The sequence below is a fragment of the Lepus europaeus genome, chromosome 12 (assembly GCF_033115175.1).
Source record: "Lepus europaeus isolate LE1 chromosome 12, mLepTim1.pri, whole genome shotgun sequence".
Classification (NCBI taxonomy): domain Eukaryota; kingdom Metazoa; phylum Chordata; class Mammalia; order Lagomorpha; family Leporidae; genus Lepus; species Lepus europaeus.
Genome location: NC_084838.1, coordinates 75,537,678 through 75,555,680, shown reverse-complemented (window position 1 = coordinate 75,555,680; position 18,003 = coordinate 75,537,678). Strand labels below are relative to the sequence as shown.

The following is an 18,003-nucleotide window of genomic DNA, read 5'->3' as shown; positions in this document are numbered from 1 at the left end:
TCATTTTCCATGAATATTTTAAAAATCCTTTATATGAATGGATTTCAAAATTTTTGCACTGAACAAACTCCACTTCAACATTTTTATGTCTCCTCATACACAGTAGTGTGCACATTTACATGCAATATAATTTATGTAATATGTATATACATATAATTTGCAAAACAATATCATTACTAATTGCAACGCACTTGATAATTTCTATCATATTCTATTTATTTAAAGCTAATATTAATTAATTATTAATTAATCCACATTTATGAAAACACTGTTTTAGAAAAGTGAAGCAAATGGTTACTGACAATACATGGCCACTTTCACTTCTATACCTTCCTTGACAACGAATCCCCCAGTTTGGTAAGGCTTGCCCTTTGATCGCTGTGTGTACAAACCCTCCCTGCTCCTAAGCCCTATGTTAACTTCCATCTCTTTCAGCAAGTCTGCTCTAAAGGAGAATTTTTCTTTTTCTCATCTCCCATAGCATATTTTCTCCTCCTTTTGTGTGGCACGTTAGGGTTTCTGGCTTGTACAACAGTCATTTGTGCATCTTTCTTATATCTGAAGGGTGTGGTCTTAAGCATTCTGTATTCAACATGCCATCCAATACAGTGCCTTATATTCTGTAAGCATTGAAAGTTAATTAAATTGAAATGAGCAAATATTTGTTACTTATGGTATAACATGGCTTACACATGCAGTATTTTATCCCTTTAATTAGAGAGACCACAGAACATATAGCATAGTGAAAGTAGGTAACTCAGTAATGCTTATGAAGACAAAGAGGGACGGATAACCTGGACTTGGCAGTTTCTAACCCAGTTACAAGATTTGTGTAAGTTTGCTAATCAGTGGGTAGAATTATTGTACATGATAAGTAATTTCTGATTTTTTTTTTTAGTCACAGTCACTTCAAGCATACAGATGATCAAGGAAGAAGGAAACTGTTCTATTTGTTAGGGGCTCAGCAGACAAAGGGTTTAATAGTTTTGACTGTTCCTAGCATAACTGCAGCTATGGTTGGGATATAGCCTGCATGTCCTTCAAATGATCAGGTGGTAGGAACTCGGTCCCCGGCATGGCCCTTAAAATGGGGGCACCACCCTCAGAAGGAATTAATGCAATTTTGGAAGAACGGTGTTAGTTCCTGAGATGGTAGGTTGTGAGAAAAGAGTAAGCCAGAGGCTGGCGCTGTGGCATAGTTGGCTAAGCTTCCAGCTGCGGTGCCAGCATCTCATATGGGCACCAGTTCATGTCCCAGCTGTTCCTCTTCCAATCTAACTCTCTGCTTATTGCTTGGGAAAGCAGTGGATGATGGCTCCTAGCAATGGATTGGCTCAGCTCCGGCCATTGTGGCCATTTGGAGAGTGAACCAACAGATGGAAGACCTTTCTCTCGATCTCCCCCTCTCTCTGTCTGTAATTCTACCTCTCAAAGAAATAAATAAAATTTTTAAAAAAGAAAATAGTGGGCTGGGCTTTTCTCTGCACCACTTACTTCCTCTCTCACATACTTATCCCTTCTGCACTTGGCTGTTTCCTTTTCCTTTTCTCCACCTGTTACAACACAGCCGGTAGGCCCTAATCAGATACCAGGGCCACTCTATTTGGACTTCTCAGACATCGGAATCATGAGCCAAATAAAACCCTCTAACATTTTGTTACAACAGAACAAAACAGCCCTGGACAGCTGCCATCTCTGTATCCAGGGTTCCGACAGTAGCACAGTAGAGAACTGGATATGGTCTGATTTTGTCTGACCAAACAAAGATGCATGCCATCCCTACTACTCATGGTAGTACTGTTAAGGTCTACTGTTAAGCTTTTGGTAAGAGAAAAAATATCTCAGGAAGAAATTCCGTCACACCTCAATATGGCCTGACACATTCTCATTATAACTACTGAGTAGTTTTATTGCAATCAGTTTAAGCATGACCAGATAGGATTTATTCTCAAGAATTCAAGTGTAGTCTGCTATATAAAAACTAATAATTTTTATTACATTCACATAATTAAAGAAAAAACATTACTAAATCATTAGATTCTAACAGAGTAGCTATTGAATTAAGCATCCATTTCTAATAGGGCTATAAGTAAAATGGGTACAGAGGAAATTATATAAACATGATGAAGATTTCATCAATATTAACAAGCAATTATCAAAATGGATGCAAAATATTATATCCATTTTCACTAAAATTATGAACTACCACAATTATTATTTAATATTATTTTCAGGATTGCATTATACAGTAATATATGAAAATGAAATAAAGGATATAAATATTACAAAATGAAATACAGAAAAAATTCAGTCTTAGGTTATATGACTGAATACCCCAAAATATTCCAGAGTATGTAGAGATTTTAGAAAATAAAATACTATAATTAATAACAGAATGTGCTAAGTGTTGCACATCAGAGAAAAAGCATATTAATCAACAGTGTCTATGTAAGCACTAAAAATTAAGAAAAAACTGAGGAAAGCAATATCAAAATCAAAGGTATCCAAAACTCTATAGGACATACAATCAATTTCTTCAATGAATACATTAAAAAGGGAAAATATAGAGGGGGAGAAATGCAGATTAAAAGAGAATTAAGATACATATTAATCAATTACAGTGTAAGATTTTTTTGGCTCCTAATTGGAACAAAATGTAAAAGCAGGAAGGATGAGGACACAGGGCATTTTTGAGAAATTACCTCTGGAGTTCCCTTCTGTACTTCTGTTTAGGACAGGAAAATTTGCAAGAGATATCCTTGCAATCTTAGCAACAAAAAAGACAAGGGAATCTACAAAATACTTTTTCTTGAAGTGTGACAAGACTATAAAAGAGAGAAAGAGAGAGAGAGAGGAGACAGAGGAAGGAAGGAAGGATGGACGGACAGACAGACGGAAGGGAGGAGGGAGAGTAACAAGCTACTCCATAAACACTTTCTCCTCTTTGGCAGAGCTCTGGAGAAAGAACAACCTTTGCAAGCAGATAATAACAAATGATGTAACCATTTAGGGAATTCCAGAGATCAAGAATAACCTACCATGTTGGTTCCAGATCACTTGGATTCCCAGGTAAATGGGACATACTTCCAAGTTTTTTTCCCACAGACCTCTACTGGATGCTCACAGGGAAATAAGGAACAGAAAGGGAGACTTGACAGTGCAGGAATGAAGGAGACGATCAGCTCTGCAGAGAGATCAGCAAGCCCTCCCACGTCTCCAAACCCTTCTCTAACAGCAAAACAAAGCAAAACAAAACTCCCAACACACAGGCTTTACGTTCCCGAGCGTACAGAATGAAAACTGCCTCATCCCAAGAGCACAGGCAAAGATCGGCACTACCAGAAGAGGGGCAGAAGTGAAAACCCTCTGCCCCTGGGAAAGGTAGGGAGCCTTGCTGAGTTCAGTATCCTACACCAATACCGAGCAGCGGTCACTGCCACTGGACAAATTTTAGGAGCCTGGTAACAGCTCTACTTTGTGTCATAAACAGGCAGTAACTGCTGAAAGCTGAGATGAAACAGAAACACTTTAAAAGCGTTTTTAGCATCCTGACTCCAATTTCTGCAGACAGCACAAGTTTCCCATTGTTAGAGGAATGTGAAGACTACAGAACACTAAAGGTTACAGCACAAACAATAAAATCTAAACTCAGCTTAACTCCCAAAAAGATTAAACTACGACACCAAAGGCCTGAAAGAAGAGTTATCCCCATTTCTGTATATAAATACTGTTTACCTGAGTTTCTGTCTACTCTTCTTATCCACATACCATAACACTCATCCAGCATTCAATGAAAAGTTATGAGATATACAAAAAGCAAGACAAACCGCTGTCAAGGGATAAAACAATCAACAGAACCTGAGTCAGAGATAAACCATAATTATCAGACAGGAAATTCAGAATAAACATATTTAATATACTAAAAGTTCTAACTGAAAAATAAACTACATATATAAACAGGTAGATTATCTCATCAGGGAAAGGCAAACTAGAAAAAGAATCAAAGAAAAATTCTGGAAATAAAACATACAACATCAGAGAGAAAGAATTCCTTCAACAGGCTCATTATCAGATTCGGATACAGTTAAATAGTCAATGAGTTTAAATGGGTGCCAATGGAGACTATCTAAATGGAAGCACAAAAAGAAAAAGGAATAAAAATAGAACAGGAAATATAAGAGCTCAAAGTCAATATCTATGGTCACAACTCATCCAAAATAAGTTCAAATGCAGTTTCAGAAGGGAAGGAGAGAATGGGGAAAAAGAAATATTGGAAAAGATAATGCTAAGTGTTTTCTAAAATTAAAAAATAACAACAAATCGATAGGTCCAAGAATCCAAGAGAACCCAAATGCACACATGCAGGCGTGTGCACCACACACACACGCACACACACACACACTATAATCAAATCAGTGAAAAACAAAAGTTAAAAGAAAATACTGAAGTGAGGCCAAGGGTTGGGTGGTGGTGGTGGTGGTTACAGAGGACTACAGATAAGAATTACATCAGACTTTCTGGAAACTATGCAAGTCAGAAAAGACAAGAATATCATCTTTAAAGTACTAAAAAAGGAAGTTATTTTTAACATTTTAAGTGTAATGGTAATTTGGCTATATTTTTTCTTGAAGATACCTTACATTTAAAGATTCACACCGAAATATTTGGGGTAAAATAATAAGCTATAGGGTGTTGGTTCAGAGTAATCAGGGAAGAGGCCTCTCCTTGTAGATGAGGGTAGAGATAAAGTAAGACTGACCATGAATTGATGACAGCTGAAATTGGCTGATAGATACATGGGGTTTCAATATTCTATTTTCTATACTTCTGTAGATTAAAGAAAGGAAATTTTTCAAAGAAGAAAAAAATGACCAAAGAGACAGGTAAATCATGGTACATATCCTGCTGGGTATCTCTGATTTTCTTTTTTTTAACTTTTCCTTCAGCTTTTGATTCACTGAGGTTCACAGGTCTCCAAACTGGGATCACTGAGAAATACAGCCACCTCTACCCACACACACATACATACCCCCAGTAACATCAACCCAACAAAGCCTACCAGTGCCAAAACTCTCTTCTCCACACAGAGAGCACCGTCCCGAGTCCATCAGATTAGAGAAGAATCTCCATCCAGCTGGAGTCTCATATACAGGGACCTTCATTGATTTGGCCACTCTGAAAAAAATGGAATTTGAAGCAACAGTCAATTTATAAACCTTATTTCCTTTCTTTTCTTGGTACAATAGCAAGCCTTTAAGATCTAGTAATTCCATAACGAGACATGAGAACAATCTGGACAACGTTAACAGCTTTCACAATGTCTAGCCCTAAGTTAGAGCATGATAAATTTCCTATTTCAGTAATTCTCAATTTTATTGTCTTCATGATACAGAAAATATTAGTTAATACATGAAACAGTCTCACATTTGTTTCATATACTTATAAATAATATGAAACAGTCCACTTAAGGATATCACAATCTAAATTAAGATGATATTTGGATATAAATGCTTTGGAATATGGTTTGATAGTTTCTACCAAAATGAATATATCTATATCCTATGAGCCAGTAATTCAATTCCTAAAAATTACTAATGACATGTAGCAGACACTGTATCAGATTCATCCCCTCCCCCACACACTCTTTAGACATATTCTGAAAGGAACACTCATTCTACCAGCTACTAGCAATGCTGGCAGCTGATGGCTCCTGGATTTTGCCCTTGCTCTCTGGCAAAAAAAAAAAAAAAAAAAAAACATACATCTCACACAAAAGCATGCCCCAGTTCTTGGTCAATGTATATCTAATGCCCAATGACTGGTCAATGAGGGTTGTGTAAAAGTCTGGACCCCTTGTCCCAATTTAGAACAACTCTGTAAGGTCATTTAAATTCCAGAATTCTCCATAATTTGGGTGAAGCTTTTGTGTAGCTGCATTGCTGTCCAATTTCTCTGCCTGCAAAATCGTCCTTCCTCACCTGCTGGTAGGTACTAATCTTGAAAGGAGAAAGGAAGTAACTTCTTGCAAGCAAATCTCTCTCCAAACTGTTTCCTGGGGCATCCAGAGTATAGTATTATTTAGCAGAGTGTATATGTGAGATATGAAGATGTGAGAAACAATAACCAAAATTACACAAATGTCAAAGTAGAATGGACAATTAATTTGTGCTACATAATGTAACTCCACAAATCCACTGAACAGATTATAGCTACCTGCAACAACTTCAATGAATCTCACAGTGAGTAAAGGAAGTCATTGACAAAGGAATATGTATTTTATTTTTCCATTTAGATACAGTTCAAAAACAGCCATAACTAATCTGAGCTCAGGCTCAGAGGCTCAGGGAGACTGAGTAATTTGTTTAAGTTTTCACAGAGGTATGAGGCAACACTAGCATTAGAACCCAGGTCTGGGCTGGCGCCGCAGCTCAATAGGCTGATCCTCCACCTTGCGGCGCTGGCACACCGGGTTCTAGTCCCGGTCGGGGCACCGGATTCTGTCCCGGTTGCCCTCTTCCAGGCCAGCCCTCTGCGGTGGCCCCGGGAGTGCAGTGGAGGATGGCCCAAGTGCTTGGGCCCTGCACCCGCATGGGAGACCAGGAGAAGCACCTGGCTCCTGGCTTCGGATCAGCGTGGTGCGCAGGCCGTAGTGCACCAGCCGCGGCGGCCACTGGAGGGAACCAACGGAAGGAAGACCTTTCTCTCTCACTGTCCACTCTGCCTGTCAAAAAAAAAAAAAAAAAAAAAAAAGAACCCAGGTCTGTTGAATTTCTGCTCATGTTCCACTGTATTACACCAGGCTGTCTCTCCAAATACCTTAGTGCTCCAAGAGGGATTTAGATCTGAAAGCATGCCAGGGAATGATCTGGTACCACAGGCACTGGCCTGAAGCAGTTCATCTTCCTCATATGCAAGCAACCAAAAGAGAACAACATCCAAGGCCAACCATGAGCCAAATGTAGTCCTTGAATGCAGTGAGTGCTGAGGGTGCCAGGGAGAGGAATCAGAGAGGGTCTCGGTGAAGAGGAGGAAGGAAGCTGCAAATATGTTACAGGACACAACAGAGTAACAATTTCTTCAGGCTCAGTTTACGGCCAGCTAGAGGAAGAACATCCAGAGAACCTTGCCATGGGAAAGCGAGTACCTCCCTTTCCACCAAACCCAAGTATAATGCATGTGTGCTCAGCCGTGAGAAACTGTTAGTAGGTCTCTGGCAGGTCTGCTTTGGAAAGAAACACCTTTTAGTTTGTGGGATGTTTACTTCAAAGCTTCCAGCTTCTCACTTTTTCAATGGTTTAAGACAATCATGCTTATGTTCTGGTAGGAGCAATAGAAGAAACTGCCCCCAAAGTGTACTGCAAAGCTAGATTTTCACAGACACTAATTCAATGATCAGAAACTCACGGAAGGAGCCATAAATCACAAAGAAGCCTTTTAAAGGCAGCACATAGCAACACCTGGGTCAAAATTAATTCAGCCAACATGGATCATATGATCACCACACAGATATGCAAAGCGGGACAGAAGGGAAGGTGAGAGAAAGGGCAGAGGGTGTAGAGACGTATAGTCTCTGAAAAAAACATTCTTATGGGTTCAGAGCCAAGTTGGCAGGTCCGAAGGGAGGCAAAAGGATTTCCCCAGCTCCCACCCTTCCCTAGAAATCACTGTCAGTTCATCAGGCTGCAGGCTGTGGGTAGATTTTAAAGGACCGGATAATTTTATAACTATGAGTCACAGTTGCAGCTATGCAAGCTAAGATAACAATAAGGTAATTAAATTCCAGTTGATTGTGTCCTAAGGTCAGAAAGGAATTCCCCGCCCTCCTCCCCCTCCTGAACTTGGGATTCATCCCAAGCACAGCATTCAGCAGATACCATGTGCTAGACTGGCTTTTGGCAGGAGGTCCCTACAGTGTCTGAGATCCTCTAGTGCAAGAGCTCACAACAAAACTGCTCGTTCCAAGGATGTGAACCCCTAACCTGGACTGGCTGCCACCATATGCTGGAAACAAACATGAGAATTCACTCCTTGGAAAGGCCAGAGGATGAAGAAAAACAAAATTCATCTCGGCCACAGTACTCCTGCAAGGGGAATGAGCCCTGGTAGCCAACATAACATGCTGGATATCAGCTCCTCGATCAGGATTTTTAAACTTTTAGAATTGTGACTGCATTAAAAATAATTTCAACCTAGCCTTCCAACAGTTTATTCCCTATGTGTTCCATGCCCGTTGCAAACTGAACTATTAAGGAATTGTCCAAACATGCCCTTGCATTTTGTTGTTGTTGAATAATTAATCCTTCTTTATACCATTTTTATCACCTGGGTTAATCCTCCTTTTCAATCTCTCAAAATACTGAGGAGTGCTTCAAGGCTTACCAAAAACATTCTGCCACCCTAGCACCTGTCCCAGTCTGTTTTGTGCTGCTATACTACAACACCTGAGGCTGGGTGATCTATGAAGAACTAAAACTCATTCTTCCCAGTTCTGGAGGTTGGGAAGCCTAAGGTGTGATAAGGGCCTTCTTATCAAGCCCTCACTTGGCAGAGAGAAGGGCAAGCTAGCCAAATATAGCATGAAGCCTCTTGCATAAGGGTCTTAATACCATCAATGAGAAAGGGGCCCGTGGACAACATCAACTCTTTTTTTTTTAACTTTTATTTAATGAATATAAATTTCCAAAGTACAGCTTATGGGTTACAATGGCTCCCCCCCATAACTTCCCTCCCACCTGCAACCCTCCCCTTTCCCGCTCCCTCTCCCCTTCCATTCACATCAAGATTCATTTTCAATTCTCTTTATATACAGAAGATCATTTAGTACATATTAAGTAAAGATTTCAACAGTTTGCCCCACATAGCAACACAAAGTGAAAAAATACTGTTGGGGTACTTGTTATAGCATTAAATAACAGTGTACAGCACATTAAAGACAGAGATCCTACATGATATATTTTTAAAATTAATTAATTTTCTATGCAATGTCCAATTTAACATCAGGTTTTTTTTTTTCATTTTCAATTCTCTTTATATTCAGAAGATCGATTCAGTATATACTAAGTAAAGATTTCATCAGTTAAAAGCCACAGCTCTAAATACTGTGTCACACTGGCTATACTTCAATTTGGGAGAGGACTCAGATTCAACATGAATTTTAGAGAGGATTACAGCATATATAATGGTGACGACTCCTAAGCGGCCAACAAATCATCTCATTTTTTCTGGACACACATCTGGACACTACTTCTCAACATATCTCACAATTAGCTATGACAATGTGACCTAGTTCTAGCCAATGGAACTCCTCTTTCTCATCTGGCTAGAAAAACTACCCACCCTACAAGTTCTTTCTTCTTCTGCCCACTTGATATGGACCAGCCCAGAAATCTAGAAGCTGTGTGTTGAAGATGGCTGGTCCATAAGATAGAAGGATCTAGAGTTCTGATTCATCATTGGGAGTGGCGTCAACTACCAATCAGGAATACATAGTGTTAACTTTTGGTGCTTGATAAATAACCTGTTGTGCTGAGCTACTTTACACTGGGGACTAGTTTTGTAGTAGTAGCTACAGTATGCTAACAAACAGTGCTTCCCTGACTGCTGCAGTGACTCTCCTGTGACCTTGCTGCCACTAAGCTTCTGGTACTTGGTACAATCTTAGTGTACACACTGCGTACCTCCTTCAATTCATCCCTCCACCACAAACACCGTGCCCACCATTACTGTGCCAGAAGTGGTTTGGGAGTTGGGACTGCATCTTACACAGCTTTACAGTTCCTTCAATGTCTAGGATCATCATATGGTGCCTTGATGAACTTGCCCTCAAGAAAAGGTGTCTGATTCCAACTAAGAATTGCCATTTTAAAGGGTGTTAGTGAATGGGAGGTCAATATATCTACATTTTTGGTCTTTCCTCCTTGTAGCTTCTGGAGATTATAATTAAGTCATTACTGCATGTTTTATGCAGTCATTTTGAGAAAAGAGGCTTTCTTCATGTATTAATTAGTAGGGCTATTTGAATGAGAGAGCCCTCATTATGTCTTGGAAATAAATATCTCAGAGACTCAAAGCAGTCACTAAAGGAGAGGAAAAGGACACATCATTTTATTTACCAGTCTTATGGTTGCCCTGCCTTCATGTGTTCAAACATAGTAGCAGCTACAAAGGCACCCTAAAAGTGCCCCGAAGCTCACCATGTACAGGGGTGTTGGCATATCCATCTCTGTGGTTCTGGCAACCTGCAGAATCAGTATCCATAGCAGCTATTCAAATATGTATATATTTATTTGAGAAGGTTGGGAAGAGGAAGGGAGGAGACAGAGGAGGGAGAAGGAGAGAGGTTGAGGTGGAGAAAGCATGCACAAGTGTGTGAGAGAACACTTCCATTTGCTGATTTACTCTCTAAATGCTTGCAACAGTCAGGGCAGGGCCAAAGCTGAGAGTCAAGAACACAATCCATGTTCACCACTTAGATGGTGCAGACCCAACCACTTGAGCAGTATGTGCATTAGCAGGAAGCCAGAATCAGGACTGGAGCTGGGAATCAAACTCAGGCACTCTGATACACAATGTAGACATCTCAACTGGCATCTTAACTGCTATGTCAAACTTCTGCCACTCAAATATTTATTAATGCAAGCATTAAAGTATTATATATGATAGAAATTTAGTAGAATATCATATTACTCTCTCTTGGACTGCAAGGGAATAGTCAAATAAATATTGACTTATCATATCAAGCATATAAAACATACCCGGCTACCCTTGAAATCCTATTTCAAGAAAGCTGTGCTAGATTTAAACAAGATCCAGACCCTCTTCCTTTGCTCTATCTTCAACTGTCCATGCTCTTGAGGGTACTAATCTCTATCCCCTGAGTTCTCAGCTGTCGTTTAAAAAGCCCTGCCTACATAGATTAGGAGAAGACATGTGCATCACATGTACCTAACAGAGGACTTACATGGAGGTTACTTTTTTTTTTTTTTTTTTTGCCAAGCAGAGTGGACAGTGAAAGAGAGAGAGAGACAGAGAGAAAGGTCTTCCTTCCATTGGTTCACCCCCCAAATGGCTGCTACGGCCGGCGCGCTGTGCTGATCTGAAGCCAGGAGCCAGGTGCTTCTCCTGGCCTCCCATGCGGGTGCAGGGCCCAAGCACTTGGGCCATCCTCCACTGCACTCCCAGGCCACAGCAGAGAGCTGGCCTGGAAGAGGAGCAACCGGAACAGAATCCCGTGCCCTGACCTGGACTAGAACCCAGTGTGCTGGTGCCGCAGGTGGAGGATTAGCCTATTGAGCCACGGCGCCAGCCAGAGGTTACATTTTTAAAGCTCCTGTAAGTCTAGTAACATAAAAAAGGCAAAAAAATCTTGAATAGACTATAAAAGAAGATCCAAATGAACCACAATGTATGAAAAGATGCTCCCAGCACTGGAGATCAGGGGGATACAAATTCTAACCACAGTGAGACATTACTACATATGTACAAGGGTAGCAGAAAACAGGGGTGTGCAGATGTGGAACTCTCATTTTGGGAGGTAGGGCTGGGGAACCTTTTATTCTGCCAAGGGCCACTTGGATATTTCAAACAACATTTGCAGGCCATACAAAATTATCAAATTAGCCTGCTTCAGATTTATTGAATTTTGAGTCCTGCCAGTGGTTATCTTGGCAGAGCCAGACCAAATTATTTTGTCAGTATTATGTGGCCTATAGGTTGGATGTTGCCCACCCGTTCCTAAAGAAATGCAGAGTGGTACTGATTGTGCTATATTTATTCAATGTAGTACCTTCAGATAAAGCAATACTACAGAACACAAGAATGAATGAACTATCACTGTATGGAAAAGTACAAATGATTGTCACAAACATAACACAGAGTGGAAGAAGCCAGACACAGGGTAATATAAATGCAATGACTCCACTTATGTATCCAGTTGTCCGAAAACAGACAAAATTAGCCAATGGTTATCTCTGGGAGGACAGAGGTGGTTGTGACCAGAATGTGGGGACAAGGGACTTTCAGGGGTGTTTTGTTTCTTGATCCAGACAGTAGGTACCCAGGTATATTCATTTTCGAAAACTCCTTGAGGTATACACTTAGGAGTTCTGCCTTTTTTTTTGTATGAATCTTATATTTCAATTAAAAAGTTTATTTAAAAGAAAAAACCTTCAGCAGTATACATGAACAAATACATGTTTGAATTGTTCATGTTTACATAACCCCAAGAAAACAAACTACTAAAGATATAGTTTAACAGCATACTGGATATGCTGGCTAATGTCTAGCAGGCATTTAACAAAGCAGCCCTGAAATTAGCTCTTCAATATTTTCACGTTGATGAGTTTACTCCCAGATCCCTTCTGTGATGTCTGGCTGGGGCTGCTCCAAGGTAAAAGGTTTATGTGAGCTTAGACTTTAGAAGCCTTTTAAAGGAAGTTTACTCAACTCACACATGTGAATGAGGCCAAGTTCAACTAAGCCCAGCTGTCTAACAGCCATCTCAAAGGTCACCCTTAAGTCTGTGTTTTGGATGGAACAATGCAATCTTCAGGTAAAATAAACATAAAGCACCAAGCTATCATAAAAATATGACTATGAAAGGTTTGAAACGAAATATATAAACTTCAGCAGAATGCCACTTGGTCCTGGGCCCTATATTATCTCAGCCTGGTCTAAACTTCAAAACTCAAATATTAAATAATACTTGCCTTTCTTTTTTTTAAAAAAAAAGATTCAATTTCAGTTCACAATTGATCACACTGATAGGTCTAAGAGTCAAAGAGATCACACAAATAAGACTAGTGTCTGCTAATACTAACTGACAGAATAAAAAAGGGAGAGAACGATCCAACATGGGAAGCGGGATACACAGCAGACTCATAGAATGGCGGATGTCCTAAACAGCATTCTGGCCTCAGAATCAGCCCTTAAGGCATTCGGATCTGGCTCAAGAGCCCATGAGAGTATTTTAGGCATGGAAAGCCAAGACACTCTGGGGGAAAAAAAAAAAAGACCTAAATGAAAGATCTCTGTGAGTGAGATCCCAGTGGAAAGAATGGGCCATCAAAGAAGGAGGTACCTTTCTCTGAAGGGAGGAGAGAACTTCCACTTTGACTATGACCCTGTCGGAATAAGATCGAAGTCGGCAAACCCTAAAGGCTTCCATAGCCTTGGCAACTCATGACTAGAGCCTAGAGATTACTGACGCCATAAACAAGAGTGTCAATTCGTTAAATCAACAACAGGAGTCACTGTGTACTTACTTCTCATATGGGATCTGTCCTTAATGTGTTGTCCAATGTGAAGTAATGCTATAACTAGTACTGAAACAGTATTTTTCACTTTGTGTTTCTGTGTGGGTGCAAACTGATGAACTCTTTACTTAATATATACTAAATCAATCTTCTGTATATAAAGATAATTGAAAATGAATCTTGATGTGAATGGAATGGGAGAGGGAGTGGGAGATGGGAGGGGTGTGAGTGAGAGGGAAATTATGGGGGGGGGGAAGCCATTATAATCCATAAGCTGTACTTTGGAAATTCATATTTACTAAATAAAAAAATAAATCTTTAAAAAAAGATTTATTTATTTATTTATTTGAAAGGCAGAGTCACAGGGGTTGGGGGGGGGCGGTTCTTCCATCCACTGGTTTACTCCCCAGATGGCTGCAATGGCAAGAGCTGGGCTGATCCAAAGCCAGGAGACAGTATCTTCCTCCAGTCTCCCACTCAGGTGCAGGTGCCCAAGACTTGGGCCATATTCTGCTACTTTCCCAAGCTATAGCAAAGAGCTGGATTGGAAGTGGAGCAGCCAGGACTCAAACCAGTGCCCATATGGGATTCTAGCACTGCAGGTGGCAGCTTTACCCACTATGCCACAGCACTGCCCACCTTTCTAGTCTTAACAACAAGGTTGTAAGGACCAAATGGAAGAGTAGAATCAAAAGAAAATGCTCTAACAACTGTAAGATGTGCTGCAGAGTTACAGCATTATCTCTGTGCTTAGAATGGGACTATTCGCTTAACCACATGGCAAATGAGTATATCATTTAAAGACTATTTAAGGACAATCATACTCATATTTGGAGTCTAATAAAGTTCTTCTCTGGGCTGGCATTGTTGCAAAGTGGGTTTAGTCACCACCTGCAATAACAGTATCCCATATAGGTGCCAGTCCAAGCCCTGGTTGCTGTACTTCTGATCCAGCTCCATGCTAATGGCTTGGGAAAGCAGCAGAGGAGGCAAGTGTTTGGGTCCCTGCCACCCACATGGGAGACCTGGAGGAAGCTCCTGGCTCCTTGCTTCTGACTGCGTTCTGGCCAGCCCTGGCCATTGAGGCCATCTGGTGAGTGAACCAGCAGATGGAAGATATTTCTCTCTCTCTCTCTCTCTCTCTCTCTCTCTAACCTCGCCTTTCAATGAAATAAAAATAAATCATTAAAAAAAAAGTTCCTCTCCTAGGAACTAAGTGTAGACTAGTGATAACTGGAGGCTGGAGATGGTGGGAGGGGGTGGCAGGCAGGGCACGGCTGCTGAACTTGCTCCATGGTTACAGCTGGATAGGAGGGATAAGTTCTGTTGTGCTGTGGCACAGCAGGGTGACTGTAATTAAAGATAATGCACAGTATATTCCCAAAGGGTAAGAAGAAAGGACTTTAACTGTTCTCACCACAAAGAAATGATAAATGTTTCAGGTGATGTCGATGCTAACTACTCTGATCTGATCATTGCACAATGTATACATGAATGGAAACATCACACTATACCCCTTAAATATGTACAATTATGATGCATCAATGAAAAAACACACAAAACAACAAGAAAGGTCACTAATGACACCATAAAAATATTTAAAAGAAAAAAGTAAAAGATGACTCATGTTTTGTGTTCCCTCTATACTTCCAGGTTTTGACTACGTAAAACAAAGGTGAACCCCAAACCCAGGGACCCTTTTTCTAGATTGTGCTGTGCTTTCATTTTAGGTAGGTATCTTGGGGGAAAGTAGGAGACCCTTCCCATTAAGATTTTAATTTTTCCTAGGCATGGTAAGGCTGACAGATTTCTGAAGATTTTGACCTACTTGACAGACAGGGGAAAAAAAATTGGCTTCAGGAAATTGATCAAAGATCTAAGGGAAAAATGCAGAAAACTGAAACATCCAAAGGTTTATGCTCTTAAATTAGTAATAAATATGGAACCCTGTATCTGGGTAATTAAGCATCTGGGTTTACAGTCTTGACGCTTGAGCACTTTGATGTAAATTGTTCTCGGTTTTATTCTGAAAGAAAAAAAAATTGCTAGGGTGTTAGAGCTGGGGAATTCTAAATCCCAAAGGTCCCAGCTACACTGACAGTTGAAAGACACTTATCAGCTGTCCTTCAGATATCCCTGAGATTGCTCCCAGATAGCAAAAATAAATAAATCATAGTACCTTTTTTGTTGTTGTTGTTATTTTGCTTTGCATTTTCTGTTATACAGACCTCTTAGTCAAGGGAGTAAGGGGAGAGAAGAAAGGATACCCTTGGAAGATTTAAAGTCAATTCATTTACTCCTATGGACAAAAAGTGGTAAGAACTGATCTGATAGCTCTAACCCAGGAGATAAAACATATCTGTAAAACAAAGCTTCTCAACGTTTCTTAACATGTTTTTGCTTGCCTGCACTTCTGCATCTTCTTCCTGGAAGTAATCCTAGACATCTTCTTGAATCTATGTCACAGAAGAAAGGACACCTAGGCACTGGATATTAATGAATATCCAAAGCCACAAGTCAATACAGTCTCAAACACCAGAGAAAACTGGTATCCGTATAAAGCTGCAACACCATTATATGAGTCACAGAGTAACTCTATGAGACAGAGTGACATACGGTGAAACACCATGACACTATCAGTCTTCCCAGAGCAAACATCTGTTCCTTGCCTGGACGTTTCCACACTGGATTCAGTTTCACCAGAGCCACAGGGACTTCAGTGTTTGTCCCCACTGTTCTGTGAGTCCAAGTCTGAGCAATGAAATCATTCATTTAAACCTTTTTCACTCTAAACTTTGACAGAGAATATTAGCAATCTACCCCCATGGGCAGACTAGAGTAAAACTTTGAGAGGAAAAATGGGCATTATATTCTACAATATAAATAAATATAAGGGAAAGATTGATGAACTGAATCACAACAAAAATGGGTAAAATAAACAACACTTCAGAAGGTTTAGGCATAGCTGAGCGATCTTTGTGATGCATAAAGCTGAAGTATTAATAGCCAACCTAAATAAAGAGCTCCTGTAATCCATTAAGAGAGACACAAATGACCTAAGCAATTCACAGAGGGGGAAGACTAGCCAATGTGAAAATATACAGTAAATCAGGAAAATGAAAATTAAAACAACATATATAATGTTTCACCCACCCAATATATTAGGAATGAAAAATGAAAAAAAAAATTCAAGTGTTGGTTTGAGTGTCACAGGAAAATGGTCACTCCAACACTGACTGCAGGATTCAACTGGTACAGTTACTTTACAAGGCTATTTGAGAATTCTTAGTAGAGTTGATCACGGCCTATGACCCAGGACATATACATATCTATCTTACAGAAACCTGAATGAAGTCTACAGTAAGACATGCTTCAAGGCTATCTGTTACCACACCATCTGCACGAAATAAAGAAAACAAAAGCTGAAGCAACCTTTTATCCATCTGGGGAATAGATGTGCTGTAGTTGAGCTGCATAGCAGCAAATAAACAGCCATGACTTGGGATTCCACAGTACAGAATGCAAAAGTGCCACAAAGAAGAAATGAATGGTGTATTTTTGTGTCTTGCAGTATCTTAGGCCCCTGCTCTTCTAACTATTCTTTCTCCTTCAAAGATCAAAATTGAAAACCTAGTGGATTATTACTCCTACTGTCTAATTATGGGTTCCAGATATTTCCAAATCTGAAGAATTGATGAGATTAAATAAAGAGACACAATACTATCTGGCTAAGAGAAGCAGTCAGACCCGCCAATGCCATCAGAACCATGGGGCTCTGATGAGTGTAACAGCTGTCCTGTCCCATATCAAGGCATGCTCGGAAGGCAGAGGGCAAGACCGAGCATACTAGCTGTAGCCAGCTGTAATTGATTGGCTTGGGCATTTCTCAAGACTCCTGGTCAGTTCTTTCCAGCTTCATGGATAGAATTCAAAACCTTTCTTTTTCGTATTAAGAGATGGTGTTTGACTTCCATGTACTGTGAGAATTTCTCCTGCTATCCTGTCCATCAGCATCCCAGAGAATTCACCTGTCTGACATGCAGTCCTTAACTGACGCTGTCCATTTAAACCCCTTTTTAGAGAGTTCCTGGTTCTTCAACACTAGGAAGGCTAAAAATTGCTCAGGACCCTGAGCAGAGCCACAGGCAATCCTCTGGGCTCCTTAGAGTACCCTGAGGAACGTGAGTGGCAGCTGTCCGTGCTGGCTTGGGAATACCAGGGACTGAGCAACACATTCCACCGACCTTGCATTTCCTCCTGGAGCTCTGATCTGTGACCCAGGCTGCTATTTCCCAGGGGCCAGGTCAAGTCTTCAGGCAGCCATCTCTATGTGGGTCCTGCGTCAATGAGCATATTGCAGGGGACACAGGTCCACCTCCCCAGAAAGGTACCGTGTTCCAGTCTATACTTCCCTTAATAGGAATTCCTTCTAACACTCAGGATTGGGTTTAACTTTGCCAGCATAAGGAAAAGTCATGCCACATTAATTTTGCTCTGATATTAATTTATCTTTCACAAAACATTGCAATTTAATGACACATAGCTCTAAGGAAAGAGACTTTTGGAAAAGTTGAAGTTCTGTTGTGGAAAATTAGACAAAGCCAGGTGGACAGGAAGGGCAGGCAAACACAGACTGCCCATGGAATCAAGCCCAAACACCCTCTAATGGATGAGAGAAGTGATTCTGAGTCCTGTCTAGCTCCTCCCCTTCCTGGCTATGTGACCTTGGCCAAGTAACTTAAATGTGATA

At 40.4% G+C, this 18,003-nt stretch overlaps 1 protein-coding gene across 1 annotated transcript in view; it reads right to left on the bottom strand.

Moving 5' to 3' along the window:
• Positions 1 to 18,003, bottom strand: part of PGM5 (phosphoglucomutase 5) — a 222,957-nt gene that overhangs the window by 67,093 nt on the left and 137,861 nt on the right. The window contains exon 7 of the mRNA XM_062207064.1: positions 5,060 to 5,175. Coding sequence (XP_062063048.1) covers positions 5,060 to 5,175 — 116 coding nt within the window. The remainder of the gene's footprint in view (positions 1 to 5,059; positions 5,176 to 18,003) is intronic.